This window comes from Ornithorhynchus anatinus, chromosome 4, assembly GCF_004115215.2.
Source record: "Ornithorhynchus anatinus isolate Pmale09 chromosome 4, mOrnAna1.pri.v4, whole genome shotgun sequence".
Lineage (NCBI taxonomy): Eukaryota > Metazoa > Chordata > Mammalia > Monotremata > Ornithorhynchidae > Ornithorhynchus > Ornithorhynchus anatinus.
This window is the reverse complement of record NC_041731.1, coordinates 16,203,333-16,218,399: the sequence shown is the minus strand read 5'-3', so window position 1 is coordinate 16,218,399 and position 15,067 is coordinate 16,203,333. Positions and strand designations below refer to the sequence as shown.

The window sequence follows — 15,067 nt, the reverse complement described above, 5'->3', positions numbered from 1 at the left end:
CCAATCCCAGCTGTGGCCGGGGACTTACAGTCAAGGGACCATTATCAATCAATGGTAATTATCGAGTGCTTACTGTGTGCAGAGCCCTGTTCAAGCACTTGGGAGAGTACAACAGAATTGCCAGACACATTCCCTGCCCACAATGAGCTTAGAGTCTAGAGGGGGAGACAAGCATTAACATAAATAATTTATGGATAAGTTCCAAAGCACTGTGGGGCTGAGAGTGGGGTGAACAATCAAGTGGCCAAAGGGTACAGATCCAAGTGCACAGAGGACACAGAAGGAAGAAGGAATCGGGGGAAAGAGGGCATATTCAGTGAAGGCCTCTTGGAGAAGACGTGACCATAATAACGCTCTGAAGATGGGGAGAGTGGTGGTTTGCAGTATATGGAGCAGAAGGGAATTGCAGGCCAGAGGGAAGACGTGGGAAAGGAGTGAGCAAGGAGATAGATGAGATCGGGGCAAGCTGCACTAGGGGAAGAAAAGCGTGCAGGCTGACCTGTTGCAGGTGACCAGTAAGGTGAAGTAGGAGGGGGCAGGCTGATTGAGTGCTTTAAAGCCTGTGGTAAGGAGCTTCTGATTGACACGGAGGTGGATGGGCAACCACTGGAGGTCCTTGAGGAGTGGAGAAACGCGGGCTGAACAGTTTTGTAAAAAAATGATCTGGGCAGCAGAGTGAAGTATGGGACTGATGTAGGGAGAGACCGCAGGCAGGGAGGTCAGCGAGGAAGCCGATGCACTAGTGAAGGTGGGATAGGATACGGCTTGGATCATTAGTAGAGAAGAGTCCTGGCTGGCTCCCATCCGGCATCTTTGGGCAAAGCAAGCTCCTCAGGCCATCGGCCCAAGGGACCGATTCTGGGACGGACAGCCTCCCTCCCTCCTGCCCCCTTCCGAACCGTCACCAGGGCAGTTCAGCATCCGAGCCGAAGCCGCGCTCAGCTGGCTGCCAACCAAGCCAAAGCTATCCGATGGGACCCGGGAGAAAGTCTGGGAAGCCCGTCTGCCACACGCTTTACAGAGCCGATTTCTCTACATCTTCAACCACACAGGACACGTTAATGAAGTCACAGATAACTGAAAATGTGTACCCACGAGAATATGGAAACCCACCTCCAAAACTCTGGGAACTAATTCCAAAGAAAGCTCTTCCCACGCGTGTACATCGGTCCCATTCTTGGGGAGTTCATGGAGTGCTGATTGGCTCGGTTTTATTAAGAAGTTCAAAAGAATCTAATTGCTCACTATAAAAACAATATTAAGTACCAATATTGTCCTAGGTAAATAAAAACGCATTAATCTTGAAAAGTGAAGTTTTCGCCACAGCTCGTCTTTCGGTTCACTAGAAAAATTTCACTTAATGATAACCAGATACTTCGGCAGTCACGTGATTGAAAACTTGCTCCCAAAGTTTAAGTAAAAAATTTATGAAGAAAAGGAAACGCTCAGGTCACGCAACAGTTTACATTTTCTGCCTCAGCGGAATTCTTCTCTCTCATACTTAAAATCATTTTCACAAATATAAAAAGATTGCTTCTGGAAACTCCTCTAAATGGAAAATAAAGCAGCAAACTATTTAACTTACAGTGTTCAAAAGTGGTACAAAATGCTCTAATTACAGTCTACATTTGTTGTTATGCCTCTTCAGAACTCAACCTGGGTTCTCATCCCAGCTCAGCCACTCATCTGTCGTGTGACCTTAGGCAAGTCACCTCTCTGTGCTTCAGTTACCTCATCTGAAAAATGGGGATTAAGACTGTAAGTCCCGGGTGGGACTGTGTCCAACCTGATTTAGCTTGCATCTGCCTCAGTGCTTAGTTCAGGAAACACTTAAATACCATAAACTTAAAACACTTTGGTAAACACCAAACACTTGAAAAAAACAACCCCACCAATGTCAACCACCCTGAAGTTTTCCGATCCAACTTTCTAATATATAAATGTGTGACTCTTCGGTCCCCTTGAAATTTTCTTTTTTACAAGTCTGTGGGCCTGGTAGATCTCCCTCGCACTATCAAGGAGAATAAAACCTAGTCCTGGATAGATTCAAGCACAGAACATAAAGGGTCATTAAGGAGTCAACAAACAGTAGCAACACAACATACTCTTTCCAGTGCCTTACAAAGGGTTTAACGTATTGCCCGGCATTGGCAACACTTCACTGGTTCAACCAGCGCAGTCTTTTAGCCTTCCAACCCTCAGAGATCCATCTCCCCCCAGGATACTGGTGTCCACAGACGGAGGTGTCCCCTAAGGCTTCATCACCTCACTGTTCCGCCTTCCCTGAACACACCACGGTTTTTCAAGTTTCTCTGCCATCCGGTAAATCTGAGAATCATCTTTGCGTTGTCCCCTGAATAACCATGACCAATTAATTAAAGAGCTCTAAGTGAACCAATCACCTCCCAACCCCTAATTCCCAAGAATTAATGCTTTTCCTGACAGGCAGAGGAAGCTTTTCGGCACAGTCACCAAAATGTTCCATCTTATGATACAGATTGCCTCAACCAAAATCAGTGTGTGCTTCATGGTATGAATGTGAGCGTTTGTGTGAGTTTGTGCTTACTATATATACTCTATATAGAGAGAGTATATATAGTAAACACACACAAACATTCAAGGCTTGCAGAACAGGCAATGCTCTTCGCATAAGCACACTCATAAGGAAAGAAAGTTTTTACGAGAATTCTGCCCCACAAAAGTCTGAACTTTTGCAAAAATCAGCGGCTTTTCACTGACCGATTTCACTGACCGGCAGAAATAAGGGTCCGCCTCCTCAAACTGTCAAAGAAGTCTGCTCCCTGAAAAGAAGAGAATCCATTCTGACCTGGGGCGGCTGTGCACATCCCTGAAGACCCAGCAAAGCCTGCCTCCCCCGAGGAAACTTTTCGGGGGCCCGCCTGGACCACATCGTTCATCTTGCAGAGGGTCGCCTCGCTTGGGAGAAGGCGAAGGCGAAGCCCACCCCGCTCTCCTTCAACCCAAATGGCAGGCCAAGCCAAGAGACGCTGGAAACCCACCTCCTTGGGATAGTCGTTCTGCGGAATCCTGTTCCCTTCGAAGCATGGAGGGAAGGAAGGAGGGAGGGAAGGAAGGAAGGAAGGAAGGAGGCGGGGAGGGAAGAAGGGAGGGAGGCAGGCGGGGGTGGGGGGAAGCAGGCAAGGAGGTGGGGGGAAAGCAGGGAGGCAGGCAATGGGAGAAGGAGGCAGGGAGGGGTGAAGTGACTCAGTGCAAAGAGTCGCACGTCGTGGGTTCTAATCCCCGCTCTGCCACTTGTTAGCTGCGTGACCTTGGGCAAGTCATTTCACTTCTGTGGGCCTCAGTTTCATCATCTGTAAAAGGGGGATGAAAACTGGGATCCCCAAGAGGGACAATCTGATTACCTTGTATGAATCCCAGCGCTGAGAACAGTGCTTGGCACATAGTAAGCACTTAAATACCAACGTTATTATTATTATTATTATTAAAGGAGGGAGGGAGGGAAGTAGGAGAGGAGGGAGGTTAGTAGGGAAGGAAGGAGGAAAGGAGAGAATGAGGCAGGAAAGGAGAGAATGAGGGAGGGACAGAGGAAAGGAGGGAGGGAAGGAGGAAAGGAGAGAAGGGGCGAGGGAGGGAAGGGGGAAATGGAGGAAAGGAAGGAGGGAAGGAAGGAGGGAAGTAAGGAGGGAAAGAGGGAAGGAGGAAAAGGAGGAAAGCGGGAAGTAGGGAGGGAAGGAAGGAAGGAGGGAAGGAAGGAGGGAGGGAAGAAGGCAGGCTGGGACAGACACACCCCCCGCTAGGAGAGCCGGCTGCAGTACTGCCCCGCTGCCCTGCCCATGCCCCGCTCTGCCCTGCCCACCGCCCCGGGGTGCGGGAATCGTGCGGGGAAAGGGCAGGAAGCCGGGAACCGGGGGCACCGCAACACCGCGCTTCCCTCTTCCACCAAACTTCGTTCCACTCGGGCACGGAAAGTAACCTCAAGTTAAGTGAAACGACAAACGGGGAGCGGGGGGGCGCACCGGCGCGAAGGCCACCGTCCCCGCCGGGGCACGGGGGGGACACACGGGGACACACACACGCCCCCCTCCCTCCCCCCAGCTCGGTTCCAGCAAAGGGTTGCAAGACCCCTCTACCCTACACACACAGACGCAGCGGTCCCGGGGCCGGTCCTGCCGGCAGTGTGTGTGTGTGTGTGTGTGTGTGTGTGTGTGGACGGTGGGAAGAGGAGGAAGAGGAGGAAGAGGAGGAAGGGTCCCGGCCCCGGTCGCCCTCCCTCCGTCCCCCGGCATCCAGAGTTTCCCTCGAGTCCCGGCCCGGACGCCCCCGGCCGCTCCCGCCGCCGCTGCCGACGGGCGGAGCGTTTACCTCTGCTTGTCGGTGGCTCCCCGGCCGCCGTCCGGCCCCGCAAGAAGCCCGCACCGCCCAGGGGAGCCGGGGGGCCGCGGGGGCGGGACCGGCCAGGGGACCGGGAGCGAGACCACCGCCTCCTCCTCCCCTTCCTCCTCCTCCTCCTCCTCCCGCGGCTCCTCCCTCCGCGCGGCGCGGAGCACGGGGGGAAGCGGGCGGGACCACACCGTCGCTGCAAGCCCCGCTGCAGGCCCAGGGCGACCCCGATTGCATTGTCGGCGATCCGATCGTGCCCCCCGAAGCCCGGACTCACCTGGCCCCCGCCTCGCCCGGCCTGGAAAGGCGACCTGGCCAGCATGCCGCCCCCCCCCCCTCTCCCCCCCACGCCTGCTGCCCCCGATCCCTCTCGCTGCACCTCCGCCCCCGCCGCCCGCCCGCCCGCCCGCCCTCCGCCGCCGCCCGAGCCCGGGACTGACGAGGCTGGGGAAAGGGGCAGACTTTTTGGCTCGAGGAAAAAAAAAAAAAAAAAAAAAGAGCCGCGTTTTGTACCCATTAAAGGCCGGCGATGTGCCGCGCTGTGCTGGAAGAGCAAACAGTGACGCTAAGTACTAGCAGATGTTCATTAAACCGAGTTTTTTGGAGGCAAGCGGACGGGCGGCGAAGCTCCGAAGAGCGAGGGAGGGAGGGAGGGAGAGAGGGAGGGAGGGAGGGAGCCAGCCAGCCTCCGGCCTGCGAAACTCCAATCTCGTGGCTCGGGGGAAAGAGCGCGGGCTGGGGAGGCGGAGGGCCTGGGTTCGAATCCCGCCTCCGCCGCTTGCCAGCTCTGTGTGACTTTGGGAAAGTCACTTCTCTGGGCCTCAGTGACCTCATCTGCAAAATGGGGATTGAGACGGTGATCCCACGCGGGACAACCTGCTCACCTCGTATCCCCCCGGCGCTTACAACAGCGCTTGGCACATAGGAAGCGCTTAACAAATACCATTAATAATGATCGTTGTTAATAATTTATGATATAATGATAACATAAGAATGATAATAATATATGATCATTGTATATATGATAATATAGGAGAGAAGCTGCGTGGCTCAGTGGAAAGAGCCCGAGCTTGGGAGTCAGAGGCTGTGGGTTCTAATCCCGGCTCCGCCACTCGTCAGCTGTCTGACCTTGGGCAAGTCACTTAACTTCTCTGGACCTCAGTTACCTCATCTGTCAAATGGGGATTTAAAAACTGTGAGCCTTGCATCCCCCAGCGCTTAGAACAGTGCTTTGCGCATAGTCAGCGCTTAACAAATTCCACCATTTCTTTTTCTATTTAATGATAATATAGAATAGTGAGGTGTACATTCCCTCGATTCTGTTTATCGTGATTATGCTATCTTGCTTTTGTCCGTCTCTCTCCCCCGATTAATAATAATAATGTTGGTGTTTGTTAAGCGCTTACTATGTGCCGAGCACTGTTCTAAGCGCTGGGGTAGATACAGGGTCATCAGCTTGTCCCACGTGAGGCTCACAGTTAATCCCCATTTTACAGATGAGGGAACTGAGGCCCAGAGAAGCGAAGTGACTTGCCCACAGTCACACAGCTGACAAGTGGCAGAAGCGGGATTCGAACTCATGACCTCTGACTCCCATGCCCGGGCTCTTTCCACTGAGCCACGCTGATTAGACTGTAAGCCCGTCATGGGGCAGGGACTGCCTCCACCTGTTGCCGAATTGTCCATAACAAGCGCTTACTACAGTGCTCTGCACATAGTAAGCGCTCAATAAATACTATTGAATGAGTGCATCTCCTTTCGAGGGGTGGAAGGGGCGAAGCTTTTCCTCTCGAAAGTCCCGAGACACCGTTAGGTGATCGATGCTGGTCTTGGGAGTTATGGAATTATTAAGGATGGTGATGGGGGGATTGGTGAAGCGCTCACTGTGTGCCCAACACCGCTCTAAGCGCTGGGGTGAGCTCCAAGAGAAGCAGATTGTCCCACGTGGGGCTCCCAGTCTTTGTTTTACAGTTGAGGGAACTGAGGCCCAGAGAAGAGAAGTGACTTGGCCAAGGTCACACGGCTAATAAGTGGCGGAGGCGGGATCCCAGCTCTGACCTTGGCACCTGTGTGACTGCGGACAAGTCACTTAACTTCTCTGTGCCTCAGTTCCCTCATCTGTAAAATGGGGATGAAGACTGTGAGCCTCACATGGGACAACCTGATGACCCTGTATCTACCCCAGCGCTTAGACCAGTGCTCTGCACACAGTAAGCGCTTAACAAATACCAACATTATTATTATTATTAGAACCCACGACCTCTGACTCCCAGGCCCGGGCTCTTTCCACTGAGCCACGTTGCTTATCATTATGATTATTATTATTGCCAGTTTACAGCCTCTGCGTAACACGTTGAGAGATCGATTCAACTCAGAACACGTGAGTCCTCGGAGAGATTTCCACAGTCGAAACTCTTCGGGGGAGATGTTAGAGAAGCAGCTCAGTTTTGCACCCCGAGGACTCATTTTCTCAGATCACTTTACAGTCGGTTCGTTTCACTCCCGCAGTGTTCCCCAATCAACTCTGTGGATTATCTGAAGCCCAAAACAAACAAACAAAGAGCCAAATAAACCAGCAGAGCGAACCAAACAAACAAAACGGGAAAAATAAAGTAATCCAAAATTGCTTTCCTGGGCTTCTCTTAAAATTTGCAAAAACATGAGCGCCACCCACAGGTGTCTGAATTTCCTCAAACGCTGACATCTTTTTGCGCAGTGCAAATGTGCAATACTTAATTTTCCAGACTGACAGTCGCTAATTGAGATGAAGGATCTTTTTCCCCCGTTTTCACAGTGCATTTTTTTCACACAAACGTTTTTACATTTCACACAAGCGTTACGTTTTCCACAAAGTTAACTACTGCATTTACTTACCCAATGGCCCCGCTTTTTGTACGATTTTGCAACCGACACATGGGGACTTGGGGAATAAAGTCTACCGATAAAGGGAACGGGAGAAAAAAAGAGAAGGGGGAAAAAAAAAACAACAGAAGGAAAAGAAAGGTAAGAGGGCACTTGAGATTGTGTCTCTTCTTTTTATTTCCCTAGCCCAAGTGCTGCATTACAATAGCCCCTCTACAATTAAGGGCAACCCTCCCTGCCCCCTTTTCTGCCTACCTTTTCTGCTGGTGAAGTACAGGAGCGGGCTTCAAAGAGGAAATTCCCCCGATGCAACCTTGTATATGCAGCTTTCTGACACTATTGCTCTTCCATTCTCATTGCTTACAACAATAATCTCTTCTTTCCCCTTCAAAGATGGGGGGAGGGGTGAATTATGTGGTAGAGATGATTATGCAAGTAAATATGGTTTATTATAATTATAAGGATATGCTTCCTGCTGTATCCTGGTTCTTCCTCGCTCCCACTGTTTGTAAATGGTTTTTGTCTGTTTACCTCTTTATATAATAAACCCCCTGAGGGCAAGGAACATGTTTTGCTTCTGCTATTCACTCCCAAGTGGTTGGTACTCAGAAGGCGCTCAGTAAATGCCATAAATTGATTGATATGCTGACACTGGACTTTTCCTTTCCAATTTGAAAAACTTATTTTATATTGGAAAGGAAGTAAAATATCTTGGAACATGAAAAGCCCACCAGGCTTCCTTCGGTACCATTTTCTTAGTTTCTGGTGGTAGATAGGAAAGCCTGCAATTCCAGTTAAAATCAGTCTGTCAGTTATATTTGCTGAGCACTTACTATGTACCAAGCACTATGCTAGGCACTTGGAAGAGTATGGTATAGTAGATTTGGTAGACCTAGTCCCTGCCCACAAGGAGCTTACTGTCACAAGGGGAGACGGGCATTTATATTAAATTACGGTTATGTACATATAACTCCTAGTATGGGGTAGATATCAAGTGCTTCAAGGGTACAGATCCAAGTTCATAAGCCATACAGAAGGTGGGGTAGAAGAAATGAGAGCTTAGTGGAAGAAGACCTCTTGGAAAAAATGTGATTTTAATAAGGCTCTGAAGGTGTGGAGAGTGATAGTCCGACAGATATGTTGATGATGATGATGATGATGAAGATGGTATTTGTTAAGCGCTTACTATGTGCCAAGCACTGTTCTAAGCGCTGGGGTAGACACAAGGTAACGAGGTTGTCCCACGTGGGGCTCACAGTCTTCATCCCCATTTTACAGACGAGGTAACTGAGGCCCAGAGAAGTTAAGTGACTTGCCCAAGGTCACACAGCTGAGAAGCGGCAGAGCTGGGATTAGAACCCACGACCTCTGACTCCCAAGTCTCTGCTCTTTCCGCTAAGCCACACTGCTTCTCAATATGGGGGGAGGGAGTTCCAGGCCAGAGACAGGACAGGGGTGAGGGGTTGGTGGTGAGATAAGTGAGATTGAGGTACAGTGAGTAGGTTAATATTGGAGAACTGAAGGAAGCGTGATGGACTGTAGGAGGAAATCAACGAGGTAAAGCTTATCCATTTGAAAACCTCTGGGTTGTAAACTCATTGTGGACAGGGAACTTGCCTACCCACTCTGGTGTGTGGTATTCGTTCATTCATTCAATAGTATTTATTGAGCGCTTACTATGTGCAGAGCACTGTACTAAGCGCTTGAAATGTACAAATCGGTAACAGACAGAGACAGTCCCTGCCCTTTGACGGGCTCTCCCAAGTGCTTAGTAGAGTCCTCTACACACGGTTAGCTCTCAATAAATACCACCGAACGTGATAGGAGAGGGCTAGGTGATTGAGTTCTTCAAAACCAAGGATAAGGAGTCTCTGATGTAGGGTTGGATGGGCAACGACGGGAGGTTTTTGAGGAGCGGGGAAACGTGGACTGAATGGTTTTGTAAAAAAGTGTTCCGGGGCATAGAAGGAGGTATGGATTGGAGTCGGGAGAGGAAGGAGGCAGGAGTACCTCTATGTTTAAATTTTACATATTAATATTTTGTTTGCTGTGCCAACTCTCAAACTCCTTAAAGTCTGAATTTTCAATCAGCTTATTGCCGAGAGACACGTCGCAAATGATCAATCTAATCAGTGATATTTTACTGAGTGCTGAAGGTGTGCAGAGCACTGTACTAAGCGCTTGACAGAGTGTAATAGAGATGGTAGACACAATCCTTGCCTAAAAGGAGCTTACAATCTAGGAGAATAAACAGCTCCAAAAATTACATACATTAAAATCTCTTAGCTTTATCTAAAACTTTTTTTAGTTCAAAGGGAAGTCCCAAAATTCCATTTATATCCCAAGTAAAATGAGAACAAAACAATGAATGAGTTGGAAATCTTAATATTTAAATTAGTATTAGGGATGCAGCTGCAGGAGCTTCATATCACTATACGTTTCTTAGGACTCAAGGTCGAAGCCAGAGTTTCACAGGTTTAAGACACTGACCCATTTCTAGTTTGAGTGGTCTATTTTCCTCCTCTTTTTTTTTTTGAGATAGTGATCGAAAAAGGGGCAAAGTTTAATCGGTGAAAGAGAAACCCGACGTGGGATGGGAAGCTCACCCCAATCCAAGCAGCTGTCTTCAAAATGATGACTGAACTCCCCAGGCTGATCCTTAGACTGAATGCACCCCCAAAGCTGGCTGAACCTGGATTATTGGACAGGCGGGAGTGGGAGGGGAAAAGAAAGGGCAGTAAGAGGGGGTAGAAGAAGCTATTTAATACTTTTATTGTGTGACATTTGAAAAGAAATATATAGTTCAATGCGATATTGCTTCCAAATCTCTGAGAATGTAAAACAAAGGTCTGATTCAGGTATAGATTTTAGAGTCAACGCAGACTCCCCGGTTAGTGGTTAGTCAGCCACTCTCAGCATTCTCAACCAATTGTTCTGCTCTTCAGATAAAAACTGGCTCATTAGCTAGCATCAATATGAGGGTGGTTAAAAGTATGGGGAGAGTTCAAAGACCAAACCAAATACCCTTTTGGAAAATGTGTCAAAGTGCTTTAGATCCTATCTTCAATCCCAATCAATCAGTTTGTATTTACTGAGTATTATCTTGTAGAATTGAGTTCCAAGTGAACAATAGAGTTAAAAGATGCAATTTCTGTCCTCCAAGAGCTTTCAATCTAATGGTGCCCAGTGGCATGTATAAAATTAAATCAGCCTTTTGCCTCAATTGTCTTCCTTTTCCCTCCTATTTTCCCTTTCAAACATCATGTAAACTTATTTCCTTCCTTTCTACAGAGCTACAAAACGAAACAATAACAAAATGCTTGAAGGAAAAATATCTATACGGATATGTGTCCAGTCATGTAATTGTACATATTCAAGCATAGACAACACCTAGACCTGTAATAGGCAGAGATTGAGTACTTAGAGACCACCAAGTACTCACTAAGTAACATCCTTGCATGCATTTATACAACTGGTTTTTCAGCTATCACACTGAGCTGTATCTAGGCAGGCTTGTGCTTTCGGAAGAACAATCCCTAATTTTGATGGCCTGTCCTACTAGCCAGAATGCATAGTGAAAGTATGCGTTCCAGCAGAACTGGGTTATAGCTCTCTCTACTGTATCCAAATATGGTGTACAGGCAGTTCTTGGATCTAAAACATTGGTTCCTCAAAACCATATCCCAAGTCAGAACCTTGTAAATTGGAATCGGTTTCTCTTAGAAATAATATACACAGATGATCCATTCCTGAACTAAAAATACCCAACTTTTGACCAAAAAAACCCCTCTTTTGGCAAAGTTATCCAGAATTGAGATGTAGGAGTGATGTACTTAGATGAGTGAGGTATTAATTTTGAGTCTAAAACTTTAGCTTCATTGGAAGTAAACTGGATGTACCGTGAAGAAAGTTAGTTTTTGTTGTCAAATCAAAACCGATGCCTCATAAAGCTGAGCAGGTATAAATTGAGAAACACTATAAGTGTCTTTTAATCTTAACTTAAAACTTCTCAAGCCAAGATGCCATGTATCTGGAACACAGTGTCCTCAGAATAAGGTACCCCGGGAATGTGGCCGCCTGCTTGCAGACTTCCCTCAGCATATGTATTCCCCAACCCAACATTACATCCAATCTCTGCAGTTAGTCGATTCGCTCCCCACGTCATCTTCACCTTGCTCCACCCTCTCCCCTCTCTCCCATCATCCCAGCAGCTTTACAGCTTCCCATCCCTGAACCTGTTTTCTCAAGTCCCCGCGCTCCTGTATATTTGTTTCTTTTATCCAAGCGTAGTTGTGGAAAGAGGAAAATTCAGGTTGAAGAAAAGAGTAAGCAGGAAAGCTGCTGGGATTTGGGGAACAGGTGAGTGGAGGAATGGATGGGAAGAGGTTTACAGTGTAATTTTTATCCACCTGTAGTGCTTAGTGGTCCCATCGAGGCCCTAACAAATTGCATGTGAGTTTATTGGACATCGTCCATTAATGAAACAACCACATTTCAAGCAACATAGCCCAGTTATACTGTGGGGCACCCCTGTGTATAAAAGAAGAGACAAGGAGAGTTGTTTTCTGGATCACCCCCAAAGAGCTCCAAAGCCGAGGGGCAACCGGCCGGAGAGGAGGTTCAGTCCTCCCTCCCTCCCTCCACCTCTGACACAAGCTGCCCCAACTTCCTCCATTCCCTGTTTCCTCCCTACCCTTCCCCTGGAGGGCAAAAGTGTTCTCCGACTCATCCTTGTTGCCAGTAGCCTCTTACCCACATCCTCCCTCCCATAGTTTTGGAATCCCCCGTCTCCGATTTGCCAGAAGCCCCTTGCTCTTCCTTGCGGCATGCTAACAGACCCCTCCCCAGAAAATGCTCTACACTCTTACCTCCTCCCCAAGCACCAATCCCAACTCCTCTATTCTCCTCTCTAGTTCCCCAAACCCCTTCATGTCCTCCTCTCTCTCTGCTCCCTCCTCTCCTCATCTTCTTTCCTGCTGGCACAGATTCATTCCTTGGTAGATATCGTGCCCTGTGAGAGTATGTCAGATGAGAGGGTATGGGTGAACGATCAAGTAACCATGTCTGTGGAATGCAAGTGAGTGACTTTCTAATTGTAAGTGAGCAAGTGAGATTCTGTTGATGGGTAATAATAAAGAGGGTGCTTACTCCCTCCTGAGCTCTGGGATTGATACAAGATAGATTTTTTTTTAACTGATATTTGTTAAGCCTTACTCTGTGCCAGGCACTGTACTAAGGTCTGGGTTAGATACGAGAAAATCAGGTTGGACACAGTCCCTGTCCCACATGGGGCTCAGTCTCAATCCCCATTTTACAGATGAAGGAACTGAAGCACAGGGAAGTGAAGTGACTTGCCCAAGGTCACAGAGCAGACAAGTGACAGTCTTCCAACTGCACCGCCCTATGCTCTTTGCGCTAGGCCACGCTGCTTCTCTGGATAATCAGATGTGGCTCTGTCTCAAGCTTCTCAAAGTCAGTGTTCATGTCTACCGACTTCACTGCATTCTCCCAAGTGCCAAGTCCAGTACACTGCCCTCATTAAGTGTCCAACAAACATCACTCATTCAAGACAAGCAAGTCAGTCTCTGTCCTGACCTCTCTCCCACTCTGCAGTCTCGCATCTCCTCCTGCCTTCAAGACATCTCTCCTTGGATGTCCTCCTGTCACCTCAAACTTAACCTCTAAAACAGAAATTCTCATCTTCCTACCCAAACCTTGACCTCCCTCTGGCTTCCCATCACTGTAGACCACCATCCTTCCTAGCCCCTAACCTTGGCGTTACCCTTGACTCCTGTCCCTCATTCAAACCACATATTCAATCCATCACTAAATCCAGTCATTTCAATTTTCACAATACCACTAAAATCCATCCTTTTTTCTCCATCCAAAAGCTGCCATGTTATTCCAATCACATCTACTATCCCGCCTTGATTACTGTATCGATTTCCTTGCTGACCTCTCTGCCTCAATTCGTTTAATCACAAAAGAGAAGCAGCGTGGTTTAGTGGAAAGAGCCCGGGCTTGAGAGGCAGAGATCGTGGGTTCTAATCCCGGCTCCCCCACTTGTGTATGACCTTGGGCAAGTCACTTCACTTCTCTGGGCCTCAGTCCCCTCATCTGTAAAATGGGGATGAAGACTGTGAGCCCCACGTGGGACAAACTGGTAACCTTGTATCTCCCCCAGCGCTCAGAACTGTGCTTGGCACATAGTAAGCACTTAACAAATTCCAACATTTTTATTATTATTAGATAAAAAATACAGGTCCGCAGTTCTGCAGGTTCCAGTTGAGCCGGGACTGTTGTCCCAGGTCTCCCGTTTTCAGCTGTAGGACCTACCACAAGTCATTCAACTGCTCCCTGCTGTTTTATCTAAACTTGAAGAGATAACATCAGCGCCTATCCTCCATCAAAGGCATGTTGCAGATAAGAAAAAGATAACTGGGCTTATCCCCCCTAGATTCTTAAACTTTCTAAGTTCCTTGGGTTCTTTTATTCTCGCATTCCCAAATTTAAATATAGGATCTGGTTAAATATACATGAATCATGGTGCGATCCTAAGAAGAAAGCCACGGTGGAAATTCAATATATTGGGCTCTTGAGTGTCTCCTGATCCTTCCTTTCGGACCCCGGCCATTCACTTCGCCAAGTTTGGACTAAAATGATAAGGGAGGAAGGAGTGAGCCGATAAGAATGACAAAGGAGCGGATTTTAAATCTGTATGATCCCTCACATAAAAAAAGGTCACTTTCCGATAGGATTGTATCAACTCTTGAAGGCCCGAATTGTGCCTTTTACATTTTTTTTGCTCTCCCAAGTGCTTAGCACTGAGTTCTGCCCAGTACTCTTGACTGAATGGTTCATAACTTGGGGGAAGGTGCAAAAAAGAGAAATGGAAGAGAAGGTGCCTGCAGGACTAGATTTTCTTCTTTGTTCACTCTGCCACCTGTAGGGTCAGACCACGACCACATATTCCCTGTACCCCAAACTACTTTGTGACACTGTGTTACACACTCACATCCTGCAACAGCGCAGAAGTCACCAAGGCAGCTGATCCCGCTGCCTCTGCAATCGATCCTGATGATGATGATGATGGTATTTCTTAAGCGCTTACTATGTCCCAAGCACTGTTCTAAGTGCCGGGGTAGATGCAAGGTAATCAGGTCTTCTAACGTGGAGCTCGCAGTCTTAATCCACATTTAAAGGTGAGGTTACTGAGGCCCAGAGAAGCGAAGTGACTTGCCCAAAGGCACACAGCTGACAGGTGGCGGAGTCAGGATTAGAACCCAGGGCCTCTGACTCTCAAGCCCGTGCTCTATCCACTAAGTCACTCTCCCCAGAGAAATAGAAGATGGGGGTAGTGGGGAAGTGGGTGAGGAGTGGGTATAGGAGGTAGGTACCTGGAGGAGACTGTTATCGGGGCTGGATCCTCCACTGACCATTAAGGGTGAGAAATAAACCGTTTTGAGTTGAACTGAAATTCGATCTGTCCCTTTAGAAGATTTCACCTGCTGTTAATTTTCTTCCTGCTACAAAAGCTATTGTACAAAAGGAGAAAAAAAAAGAAGACCTGGGATTAGCTGTTTAGCTGTTTGCCTGTCCTCAGTAAGAGATCAGCTAGAACTGAACATGTTGGCAAGGGATGGGTGGGACCTGAATTAGCATTCAACTTCAAACAACAAACCAACAAAACCTCCTTCTGCCTGCATTTCTTTCTAAACTAATCTCAGGATACACATTCCACCGAGAATACAAAGACAGGCAATTAGGCAGCCCAGATAGTTTGAGGCTTTTTTAAAAAACTTTTACTGTATTTCATGTAAAATATTCAAAGGAGATGTTCAGT

General features: G+C 47.9%; 1 protein-coding gene and 1 long non-coding RNA gene across 6 annotated transcripts in view; both read right to left on the bottom strand.

The window, feature by feature from the left end:
• The window catches only part of TNS3 (tensin 3), a 343,445-nt gene extending 339,031 nt beyond the window's left edge, over window positions 1-4,414 (bottom strand). For 2 of the 5 annotated variants that reach the window (XM_029063070.2, XM_029063072.2), the window contains exon 1: window positions 2,828-2,977. In XM_029063070.2, coding sequence (XP_028918903.1) covers window positions 2,828-2,911 — 84 coding nt within the window. In that variant the 5' untranslated portion in view covers window positions 2,912-2,977. Of the gene's footprint in view, window positions 1-2,827; window positions 2,978-3,020; window positions 3,046-4,344 lie in introns of those variants that run through there. The other 3 variants (XM_029063073.2, XM_039911723.1, XM_029063076.2) reach the window with 3 other exon arrangements.
• A 2,247-nt stretch (window positions 4,415-6,661) lies between these two features.
• Window positions 6,662-14,753, bottom strand: LOC114811193. Its single transcript, XR_003758867.2, has 4 exons — window positions 14,622-14,753; window positions 9,831-9,916; window positions 7,480-7,609; window positions 6,662-6,897 (listed from the first exon to the last, which is right to left on the bottom strand). It is a non-coding gene; the product is annotated as an uncharacterized LOC114811193 (long non-coding RNA).
• Between the last annotated feature and the right edge of the window lie 314 nt (window positions 14,754-15,067).